Here is a 12,874-nt window from a genome sequence, read left to right as displayed (position 1 = left end):
GCATGATGAACGACACATTTAGCATTTATTGTTTATTCATATTCCATGTACTCTGGTGCAACATTTGATACATTTGTATTATAGCCATACATTTTCTACTGATAATCTATTTTAATTTTAATACCTGTATCATGCTAGAATTATAATCAAACCATTCATGAGCTAAATTTAAGAAGTTGACGAGCTACTTGTATTTTTATTGTCACCAGATCACGAAGCCTCAAACCCTAAAACGCAATCGGTTTCGTGTTTCAATTGCGCTTGATAAATTTACACCATTTTGCTCTGAACACAGTTCACTATATTTTATGAATGAGACGAGGCAAGAAAGGGAACCGCGTAAATGTATTGGTTCGGGGGAGGGAGGGGGCGTGGTGTTTGAATACCTAACCAGGAAATGACGACACAGTTAACACGCGGAAGTTCTGTGTTATAGTTGACGATGACGTTTCCCGAGACAAAAAATGTGCCTTGCTTCAGCTAAACGGGATGACTTAACCGGTGTGCTACCGAAGAGATTCATTGAAAACTGCAGCAAACACGCAAGGGAAAATAATTGAGTGTAAGTAGAGACAGCGGTCGTATAAGCTTCGTTTATTTGGCTTACTGAAATGGCTAGATATCTAGCTAGGCTAAGGTTAGCAAGCTATTGAGCTATCCAACTCAACTGTCATTTGGCTAACCAACACTTTACCAGAATGCAACACGGACACCCCTTTATAATAGTCCAATAACTCCAACCAGCCTTATTAACTGCTGCTAACTAGGTAGATAACTAATGGTACGTGCCAGGCCCACAAGTTTGTTGAAACTTGCATGCTAATTGTGCTAGCCAGCTGGGTTGCATTGTATGGACCCCAATCAACAATATTATGATGTCCTTTTTAAAGGCGCTTCATGGTCAATCCGATGTCTGCGTTGGTCGTGCGGTATTTACGGCGATACGGCCTGTGCAGAAGTCATGGCGTTAATTCATACTCGTTGCGCTTCGTAGAGCAGCTGTGGAAGGAAGATGTGGCTGAAGGAAGGAAGCGAGTTTGTGTTTTATACAGAGACTTCCGCCCTCACCGACAGTCAACCAATCAGGTCAATGCAGAACTATACGGAGCCCCTCCTCGTTGTTACGACGTGGTGGCCTCTTCATGCCTCCAGAGGCTCAGCGACATGCTCCAGAGGCTCAGCGACATGCCTCCAGAGGCTCAGCGACATGCCTCCAGAGGCTCAGCGACATGCCTCCAGAGGGCTCATGGACATGCCTCCAGAGGCTCATGGACATGCCTCCAGAGGCTCATGGACATGCCTCCAGAGGCTCATGGACATGCCTCCAGAGGCTCATGGACATGCTCAGAGGCTCATGGACATGCCTCCAGAGGCTCATGGACATGCCCAGAGGCTCATGGACATGCCTCCAGAGGCTCATGGACAGCCTCCAGAGGCTCATGGACATGCCTCCAGAGGCTCATGGACATGCCTCCACATGCCCTCCAGAGGCTCAGAGGTGGACATGCCTCCAGAGGCTCATGTCACATACACATGGTTACATGCCGAAATGCCAGAGGGATAACCAACAAGTAATCTAACTAACAATTCCAAAACTACTGTCTTATACACAGTGTAAGGATAAGGAACATGGACAAAGTGGCATAGTTAAAGTGGCTAGTGCCTAAGGATGCAGTCAGAGAGTACAGTATATACATATGCATATGAGATGAATAATGTAGGGGTAAGTAACATGCCTAGTGATATATTTACCAGGCTGGAGTTGGGTCAGTGTCATGGCCACATGCTATTTAACAGTCCAGATAGAAGCCAGTCTCTGTCCCAGCGACATGCCTCCATGAGGCCAGGCAGTGGGTCCTTGATGATCTTTATGCCTTCCTGTAGAGGTGTCCTGGAGGGCAGGCACATGCCTCCTCACTACCTCTGGAGAGCCTTACGGTTGAGGGCGGAGCAGTTGCCGTACCCAGGCGGTGATACATGCCTCCAGAAGGTCTTTGACAAGCGACATGCCTCCAGAGGCCTCTGGGCGACATGCCTCCCAGAGGCCTGGGCGGGCGACATGCCTCCAGAGGCCTGGGCGACATGCCTCCAGAGGTCTGGGCGACATGCCTCCAGAGGCCTGGGCGACATGCCTCCAGAGGCCTGGGCGACATGCCTCCAGAGGCCTCGACCAGGGCGACATGCCTCCAGAGGTGCCTCCAGAGGCCATGGACATGGCGAGGCCTGGGCTGCACATGCCTCCAGAGGGCTGGGCGACATGCCTCCAGAGGCCTGGGCGACATGCCTCCAGAGGCCTGGGCGACATGCCTCCATGCCCAGAGGCCTGGGCGACATGCCCAGAGGGCTGGGGGCGACATGCCTCCAGAGGGCTGGGCGACATGCCTCCAGAGGCTGGGCGACATGCCTCAGAGGGGCTGGGCATCCTCCAGAGGGCTGGGCGATGGTGCTGGGCCATCCAGAGGGCTGGGGCGACATGCCTCCAGAGGCTGCCTCCAGAGGGCTGAGCGACATGCCTCTCATCATCCATATTGCCTCTCCGACCACATTCCAGATGAAACATAAATTGATTTAATCCAGATGAAGGTGGGCAGACAGAGGGCACAGACACATGCCTGGGCACAGACAGACAGACACACAGACAGACAGACAGACAGACAGACAGACAGACAGACAGACAGACAGACAGACAGACAGACAGACAGACAGACAGACAGACAGACAGACAGACAGACAGACAGACAGACAGACAGACAGACAGACAGACAGACAGACAGACAGACAGACAGACAGACAGACAGACAGACAGACCAATCAACCTGCACAGTGTCCTCTACTGTATGCTTATTGTTATTGTTGAATGTATGGCTATTTTGACACTTGGTTATTGTTGTTACTGTTGTCCCGTTGACAATTTTAATTCTCATTTTTATATTGTAAATATCCAAAATAAGTTTTGGCAATATGTACATTGTTACGTAATGCCAATTAAGTAAATGTAATTTAATTGATAGAGGAATCATCTATTTTAAATAAACATCTGTGCCGCTGTAGCGTCAGTGACTGCATATGGAGCGCTATTGAGGCTACAACTCATAGGAATCCCCACCCAGTTGACTACTTTAAAATGGCGGAAGTATGGTGGAAGCCCTTCATGGTGCTGCCCATGTTTAAATGGCCCTTTGGCCACTAGAGGCCTCTATCATTCTCTATGGCTACACTATCTAGATCGCTGCCAGGCTGTAGTGAGCTGTCACATTTCAAGTCAAATTGTATTTGCCTATTGCTTGGTAAACAACAGGTGTAAAACTAACCATGAAAGAGTTACGGCTCCCTTTTCCAACAAGGCAGAGTTAAAGATAACAAATTTTAAAAAAGTGACAGGAGGAATAAATCCTCAGTGAATAACGAATAACAACGTTGATAAACACTATAGTCTCACTACGTAAGCAATGCAATCTAGCAAATGATCCTCACTCAAGTCACATAGATTTGGATACATGAAAAGGCAAACCACATGATGTTGTGTGAGGTGGTTCGCTTAATTTTAATGTTGTCAAATAAAGGACGTCTATAACACACATTACCATGTGACTGTTTCTACCAGTCCTCTACAGTCCTGCATCTCTAGCTCGGGCAGTTAGTTTGACTGGAGGGCTTTTTGAAGGGCTGTTGGCATGGCTAGCTAAGGATAGCCCTCGGTTACCAGATATGTTATTTGGCTAGGTAAGGATAGCCCTCGGTTACCAGATATGTTATTTGGCTAGCTAAGGATAGCCCTCGGTTACCAGATATGTTATTTGGCTAGCTAAGGATAGCCCTCGGTTACCAGATATGTTATTTGGCTGGTAGGATAGCCTCGGTTACCAGATAAGTTATTTGGCTAGCTAAGGATAGCCCTCGGTTACCAGATATGTTATTTGGCTAGGTAAGGATAGCCCTCGGTTACCAGATAAGTTATTTGGCTAGCTAAGGATAGCCCTCGGTTACCAGATATGTTATTTGGCTAGGTAAGGATAGCCTCGGTTACCAGATATGTTATTTGGCTAGCTAAGGATATCCTCGGTTACCAGATATGTTATTTGGCTAGCTAAGGATAGCCCTCGGTTACCAGATATGTTGTTTGGCTAGCTCAACTTGCTTTATTCAACCTTTAATAAAAAACAACAACTATGTGTTGTGACTTGGAATGACTCCTCCCAATTCTTCCATGTTGTGTTTGTGGTCCAGGACATGTGTTATTTGACTCCCCCCTTTCTTCCCTGTTGTGTTTGTGGTCCAGGACATGTGTTATTTGACTCCTCCCCTTTCTTCCATCTGTTGTGTTTGTGATCCAGGACATGTGTTATTTGACTCCTCCCCTTTCTTCCATCTGTTGTGTTTGTGGTCCAGGGCATGTGTTATTTGACTCCTCCCCTTTCTTCCTGTTGTGTTTGTGGTCCAGGACGTGTTTATTTGACTCCTCCCCTTTCTTCCCGGTTGTGTTTGTAGTCCAGGACATGTGTTATTTGACTCCTCCCCTTTCTTCCCTGTTGTGTTATTTGACTCCTCCCCTTCCCTGTTGTTTGTGGTCCAGGACATGTGTTATTTGACTCCTCCCTTCCCGGTTGTGTTTGTGGTCCAGGACATGTGTTATTTGACTCCTCCTTTCTTCCCTGTTGTGGTATTTGACTCCTCCCCTTTCCTGTTTGTGGTCCAGGACATGTTATTTGACTCCTCCCTTTCTTCCCTGTTGTGTTTGTGGTCCAGGACATGTGTTATTTGACTCCTCCCCTTTCTTCCATCTGTTGTGTTTGTGATCCAGGACATGTGTTATTTGACTCCTCCCCTTTCTTCCATCTGTTGTGTTTGTGGTCCAGGGCATGTGTTATTTGACTCCTCCCTTTCTTCCCTGTTGTGTTTGTGGTCCAGGACGTGTTATTTGACTCCTCCCCTTTCTTCCCGGTTGTGTTTGTAGTCCAGGACATGTGTTATTTGACTCCTCCCCTTTCTTCCTTCCCTGTTGTTTGTGTATGTTATTTGACTCCTCCCCTGTTTGTGGTCCAGGACATGTGTTGTTTGTGGTCCAGGACATGTTATTTGACTCCTCCCCTTCCCTGTTTTTGTGGTCCAGGACATGTTATTTGACTCCTCCCTTCCCTGTTGTTTGTGGTCCAGGACATGTTATTTGATTTGAGGACATGTTATTTGACCTCCCCTTCCCTGTTTTTGTGGTCCAGGACATGTTATTTGACTCCTCCCTTCCCCCAGGACATGTTTGTGTTTTGGTCCAGGACATGTTATTTGACTCCTCCCCTTCCCTGTTTGTGGTCCAGGACATTCCCTCCCCTTCCCTGTTTGTGGTCCAGGACATGTTATTTGACTCCTCCCTCCTTCCCTGTTTGTGGTCCAGGACATGTTATTTGACTCCTCCCTTCCCTGTTTGTGGTCCAGGACATGTTATTTGACTCCTCCCCTTCCCTGTTTGTGGTCCAGGACATGTTATTTGACTCCTCCCCTTCCCTGTTTGTGGTCCAGGACATGTTATTTGACTCCTCCCCTTCCCTGTTTGTGGTCCAGGACAGAGGCAGGATGTTGGAGTCCTATGTCACGCCCCTGTTGATGACCTACGTGAACAAATACATCAAGAACCTGAAGCCCTCTGACCTGCAGCTGTCGCTATGGGGAGGAGACGTAGTACTGAGCAAGCTGGAGCTGAAGCTGGATGTCCTGGAGCAGGTATGGATTCATCCTGGAATTAATTTTTCATTTTTTATTTTATTTTACCTTTATTTAACCAGGCAAGTCATATTCTTATTTTCAATGACGGCCTGGGAACAGTGGGTTAACTGCCTGTTCAGGGGCAGAACGACAGATTTGTACCTTGTCAGCTCGGGGGTTTGAACTCGCAACCTTCCGGTTACTAGTCCAACGCTCTAACCACTAGGCTACGCTGCCGCCCCTATATTTAAACTGGAATAAAGCCTATTAACACTGTAATACCCCTGTAATAACACGGTAATAACCTGGTATTAACACTGTAATACCCCTGTAATAACATGGTAATAACCTGGTATTAACACTAATACCCTGTAATAACATGGTAATAACACAGTAATAACACTGTAATAACCTGGTATCAACACTAATACCCCTCTAATACCACGGTAACAACCTGGTAACAACCTGGTAACAACCTGGTAACAACCTGGTAACAACCTGGTAACAACCTGGTAACAACCTGGTAACAACCTGGTAATAACACTGTAACAACCTGGTATTAACACTGCAATAACACTAATACCCCTGTAATAACCTGGTATTAACACTACCCCCTGTAATAACATGGTAATAACCTGGTATTATAAATAACATGGTAATAACCTGGTATTAACACTAATACCCCTGTAATAACATGGTAATAACCTGGTATTAACACTAATACCCCTGTAATAACCTGGTAATAACCTGGTATTAACACTAATACCTCTGTAATAACATGGTAATAACCTGGTATTAACACTATAATACCCCTGTAATAACATGGTAATAACCTGGTATTAACACTAATACCCTGTAATAACATGGTCATAATAACCCCTGTAACATGGTAATAACCTGGTATTAACACTAATACCCCTGTAATAACATTGTTAATAACCTGGTATTAACACTAATACCCCTGTAATAACACGGTAATAACCTGGTATTAACACTAATACCCCTGTAATAACATGGTCATAACCTGGTATTAACACTACCCCTGTAATAACATGGTAATAACCTGGTATTAACACTAATACCCCTGTAATAACATGTTTAATAACCTGGTATTAACACTGAAATACCCCTGTAATAACATGGTAATAACCTGGTATTAACACTAATACCCCTGTAATAACACGGTAATAACCTGGTATTAACACTGTAATAACCTGGTATTAACACTGGTCATAACCTGGTAATAACATGTTTAATAACCTGGTATTAACACTGTAATAACCTGTAATAACATGTTTAATAACCTGGGTATCAACACTAATACCCCTGTAATAACATGGTAATAACCTGGTATTAACACTAATACCCCTGTAATAACATGGTAATAACCTGGTAACACTAATACCCCTGTAATAACATGGTCATAACCTGGTATTAACACTAATACCCCTGTAATAACATGTTTAATAACCTGGTATTAACACTGAAATACCCCTGTAATAACATGGTAATAACCTGGTATTAACACTAATACCCCTGTAATAACATGGTAATAACCTGGTATTAACACTAATACCCCTGTAATAACATGGTAATAACCTGGTATTAACACTAATACCCCTGTAATAACATGGTAATAACCTGGTATTAACACTAATACCCCTGTAATAACATGTTTAATAACCTGGTATTAACACTGTAATACCCCTGTAATAACATGTTTAATAACCTGGTATTAACACTAATACCCCTGTAATAACATGGTAATAACTGGTATTAACACTAATACCCTGTAATAACATGGTAATAACCCATTAATAACACTAATACCCCTGTAATAACCTGGTATTAACACTAATACCCCCTGTAATAACATGGTAATAACCTGGTATTAACACTAATACCCCTGTAATAACATGTTTAATAACATGGTATTAACACTGTAATACCCTGTAATAACACTGTAATAACCTGGTATTAACACTAATGCCCCTGTAATAACATGTTTAATAATGCTATTGACTGTAATACCCCTGTAATAACATGGTAATAACCTGGCTATTAACACTAATACCCCTGTAATAACCTGGTATTAACATTAAGTCTCAATAACATGTTTAATAACCTGGTATTAACACTAATACCCCTGTAATAACATGGTAATAACCTGGTATTAACACTAATACCCCTGTAATAACATGGTCATAACCTGGTATTAACACTAATACCCCTGTAATAACATGGTCATAACACTAATACCCCTGTAATAACATGGTAATAACCTGGTATTAACACTAATACCCCTGTAATAACATGGTAATAACCTGGTATTAACACTGATACCATGGTAATAACATGGTAATAACCTGGTATTAACACTAATACCCCTGTAATAACATGGTAATAACCTGGTATTAACACTAATACCCCTGTAATAACATGGTCATAACCTGGTATTAACACTAATACCCCTGTAATAACATGGTCATAACCTGGTATTAACACTACCCCTGTAATAACATGGTAATAACCTGGTAGTAACACTAATACCCCTGTAATAACATGGTAATAACCTGGTATCCAATTTGTAAGTCGCTCTGGATAAGAGCGTCTGCTAAATGACTTAAATGTAAATGTAAATGGTATTAACACTAATACCATGGTAATAACTTGGTAATAACCCGGTAATAACACTTTAATGTCCAGGAATAACTCTTAGTAATGCTATTGACTTTGTATCTGCTCTTTGGCTGAGGTAACTATGAATGCAGGTCAGGTCAGTCTCAATCTGAGTCTGCTCTTTTCCCACAAGAGGTCACTTGCTCCATCGTCCGGTGGCTAGACATGTGTCACCCTGCCACCTGTCACTACCTGCTCAATAGTGACACCCAGGCTAGACGTGTGTCACCCTGCCACCTGTCTGTTCCTGCTCAATAGTGACACCCAGGGACAGGGACTGGGATCCCACCAGGCCTGATGTCAAACAGTCTGTGTCCAGTGATTGATGACGCGGCTGTAACTCTATGTGGATTTTAGTAATCACTTTAGGTAGCCTAGTGGTTAGGGGGGGGGGCAGGTAGCCTAGTGGTTAGAGGAGGGGGGCAGGTAGCCTAGTGGTTAGAGGAGGGGGGCAGGTAGCCTAGTGGTTAGAGGAGGGGGGCAGGTAGCCTAGTGGTTAGAGGAGGGGGGGCAGGTAGCCTAGTGGTTAGAGGAGGGGCAGGTAGCCTAGTGGTTAGGGGGGGGCAGGTAGCCTAGTGGTTAGGGGGGGGGCAGGTGACCTAGTGGTTAGAGGAGGGGGGTCAGGTGACCTAGGGGAGGGCAGGTAGCCTAGTGGTTAGAGGGGGGGGGGCAGGTAGTCTATTGGTTAGAGGGGGGGGGGGCAGGTAGCCTAGTGGTTAGGGGGAGATCCTACCCTCATGTCTGGTCAGATGTCCTGTAGAGATCCTACCCTACATCCCTTAGCATTGCCAAGACCCAGGCTCCAACCCACTGAGCCAATGCAGTGACTTATTTAAATGTTCTTCCCTGTTTCTAGGAGCTGAAACTGCCCTTCACCTTCCTGAGCGGGCACATCCATGAATTGTGTATCCACGTGCCCTGGACCAAACTGGGCTCCGAGGCCGTGGTCATCACCATTAACACAATGGAGTGTATTCTCAAACTGAAGGACGGAGCACAGGTTAGTACCGCTGGGTTTGATATATATATATATATACAGGAGCCCACTGGTGATCAGTGCACTGCAGACAAGTGCAGTACTCCCAATTTAGTGCATACTGTCACGGCATCCCGAAGCTGCTGTGTATTCCTGAGACCTTACAGTCTTGCTGCATCACTGAAAGAATTTCAAGCCTTCCTCGATATCTTAAGGGGAGAGGGTTTCTACATGACCCAAGTTAGAATGTCTGTCGTATAACGTTCCACAGGAATAGACTGGGTTTAAAAACGTGTTATTGGTTTCTTCCCGATCCAACTTCCTTTCTAGACTCCTCTACCCAGAACCCCCTCTGTCTCCTCAGCACATTCTAGACTCCTCTACCCAGAACCCACTCTGTCCCCTCAGCACATTCTAGACTCCTCTACCCAGAACCCCCTCTGTCTCCTCAGCACATTCTAAACACCTCTACCCAGAACCCACTCTGTCCCCTCAGCACATTCTAGACTCCTCTACCCAGAACCCCCTCTGTCTCCTCAGCACATTCTAAACACCTCTACCCAGAACCCACTCTGTCCCCTCAGCACATTCTAGACTCCTCTACACCCCCTCTGTCTCCTCAGCATTCTAGACTCCTCTACCCAGAACCCACTCTGTCCCTCAGCACATTCTAGACTCCTCTACCCAGAACCCACTCTGTCCCCTCAGCACATTCTAGACTCCTCTACCCAGAACCCACTCTGTCCCCTCAGCACATTCTAGACTCCTCTACCCAGAACCCCCTCTGTCTCCTCAGCACATTCTAGACTCCTCTAGAACCCACTCTGTCCCCTCAGCACATTCTAGACTCCTCTACCCAGAACCCCCTCTGTCTCCTCAGCAGTCCAACAGGACCATGACTCAGTTCATCACATTCTAGACTCCTCTACCCAGAACCCCCTCTGTCTCCTCAGCAGTCCAACAGGACCATGACTCAGTTCATCACATTCTAAACACCTCTACCCAGAACCCACTCTGTCCCCTCAGCACATTCTAGACTCCTCTACCCAGAACCCCTCTCTATCTCCTCAGCACATTCTAGACTCCTCTACCCAGAACCCTCCTCTGTCTCCTCAGCAATTCTAGACTCCTCTACCCAGAACCCCCTCTGTCTCCTCAGCAGTCCAACAGGACCATGACTCAGTTCATCACATTCTAAACACCTCTACCCAGAACCCACTCTGTCCCTCAGCACATTCTAGACTCCTCTACCCAGAACCCTCTCTATCTCCCTCAGCACATTCTAGACTCCTCTGCCCAGAACCCTCTCTATCTCCTCAGCACATTCTAGACTCCTCTACCCAGAACCCCCTCTGTCTCCTCAGCAGTCCAACAGGACCATGACTCATCACATTCTACCTCTACCCAGAACCCACTCTGTCCCTCTCAGCACATTCTAGACTCCTCTACCCAGAACCCACTCTGTCCCCAGCATTCTAGACTCCTCTACCCAGAACCCACTCTGTCCCCTCAGCACATTCTAGACTCCTCTACCCAGAACCCTCTCTGTCTCCTCAGCACATTCTAGACTCCTCTACCCAGAACCCCTCTGTGTCTCCTCAGCAGTCCAACAGGACCATGACTCAGTTCATCACATTCTAAACACCTCTACCCAGAACCCACTCTGTCCCCTCAGCACATTCTAGACTCCTCTCTACCCAGAACCCAATGTCCCCTCAGCACATTCTAGACTCCTCTACCCAGAACCCACTCTGTCCCCTCAGCACATTCTAGACTCCTCTACCCAGAACCCTCTCTGTCTCCTCAACACATTCTAGACTCCTCTACCCAGAACCCACTCTGTCTCCTCAGCACATTCTAGACTCCTCTACCCCCAGAACCCACTCTGTCCCCTCAGCACATTCTAGACTCCTCTACCCAGAACCCACAATGTCCCCTCAGCACATTCTAGACTCCTTTACCCAGAAACCCCTCTCTCTCCGCAGCAGTCCAACAGCCCCGTGGCTCAGTTCACTTCTTTCTTCGTGTTGGCTTAGGGTCTCAGACAGGTTGGCTTAGGGTCTCAGGCAGATTGGCTTAGGGTCTCAGACAGGTTGGGGACAGGTTGGCTTAGGGTCTCAGGCAGGGTGGCTTAGGGTCTCAGGCAGGGTGGCTTAGGGTCTCTAACAGGGTGGCTTAGGGTCTCAGGCAGGGTGGCTTAGGGTCTCAGGCAGGGTGGCTTAGGGTCTCAGGCAGATTGGCTTAGGGTCTCAGGCAGGTTGGCTTAGGGTCTCAGGCAGGTTGGCTTAGGGTCTCAGACAGGTTGGCTTAGGGTCTCAGGCAGGGTGGCTTAGGGTCTCAGGCAGGGTGGCTTAGGGTCTCAGGGCAGGTTGGCTTAGGGTCTCAGGCAGGTTGGCTTAGGGTCTCAGGCAGGTTGGCTTAGGGTCTCAGGCAGGGTGTTTTTAGGGTCTCAGACAGGCTGGCTTAGGGTCTCAGACAGGGTGGCTTAGGGTCTCAGGCAGGTTGGCTTAGGGTCTCAGGCAGGGTGGCTTAGGGTCTCAGACAGGTTGGCTTAGGGTCTCTGACAGGGTGGCTTAGGGTCTCAGACAGGTTGGCTTAGGGTCTCTGACAGGGTGGCTTAGGGTCTCAGACAGGGTGGCTTAGGGTCTCAGGCAGGGTGGCTTAGGGTCTCAGGCAGGGTGTTTTTAGGGTCTCAGGCAGGGTGTTTTTAGGGTCTCAGGCAGGGTGTTTTAGGGTCTCAGACAGGGTGGCTTAGGGTCTCAGACAGGGTGGCTTAGGGTCTCAGACAGGGTGGCTTAGGGTCTCAGACAGGGTGGCTTAGGGTCTCAGACAGGGTGGCTTAGGGTCTCAGACAGGGTGGCTTAGGGTCTCAGACAGGGTGGCTTAGGGTCTCAGACAGGGTGGCTTAGGGTCTCAGACAGGGTGGCTTAGGGTCTCTGACAGGGTGGCTTAGGGTCTGACAGGGTGGCTTAGGGTCTCAGACAGGGTGGCTTAGGGTCTCAGACAGGGTGGCTTAGGGTCTCAGACAGGGTGGCTTAGGGTCTCTGACAGGGTGGCTTAGGGTCTCAGACAGGGTGGCTTAGGGTCTCAGACAGGGTGGCTTAGGGTCTCAGACAGGTTGGCTTAGGGTCTCAGACAGGGTGGCTTAGGGTCTCAGACAGGGTGGCTTAGGGTCTCAGACAGGGTGGCTTAGGGTCTCAGACAGGGTGGCTTTTTAAAAGAGGTTGGAATCAAGTATGATGCCAAGGTACTTAGGCTATTTTTAGAACAGGGCTGAGTGATATCGACTAACTCCCTGGCTATTTTTAGAGCAGGGCTAAGTGATATCGACTAACTCCCTGGCTATTTTTAGAGCAGGGCTGAGTGATGTCAACTAACTCCCAGGCTGTTTTTAGAGCAGGGCTGAGTGACGTCATGGTCCCTGTACAGTTGCCTTGTTATATTCTCGTCAGGTTTTCTAGAAGCTGTTGGGGGAATGAAAGCGGCCGCTGCCTTTTAAAGGAGCTCTTCAATGACGAGCAC

General features: G+C 47.1%; 1 protein-coding gene across 1 annotated transcript; it reads left to right on the top strand.

The window, feature by feature from the left end:
* Positions 1-451: 451 nt before the first annotated feature.
* On the top strand, positions 452-9,376 carry LOC124029786 (vacuolar protein sorting-associated protein 13B-like; the record flags this gene model as incomplete). The annotated part of the gene is made up of 3 exons (XM_046341369.1): positions 452-562; positions 5,557-5,715; positions 9,233-9,376. Coding segments are annotated over exons 2-3 (291 nt in total), but the record flags the coding sequence as incomplete, so codon positions are not given.
* Between the last annotated feature and the right edge of the window lie 3,498 nt (positions 9,377-12,874).

The sequence above is a fragment of the Oncorhynchus gorbuscha genome, unplaced genomic scaffold, assembly GCF_021184085.1.
Source record: "Oncorhynchus gorbuscha isolate QuinsamMale2020 ecotype Even-year unplaced genomic scaffold, OgorEven_v1.0 Un_scaffold_7693, whole genome shotgun sequence".
In the NCBI taxonomy this organism is placed as follows: domain Eukaryota; kingdom Metazoa; phylum Chordata; class Actinopteri; order Salmoniformes; family Salmonidae; genus Oncorhynchus; species Oncorhynchus gorbuscha.
This window is presented reverse-complemented; position numbering and strand designations above follow the sequence as displayed.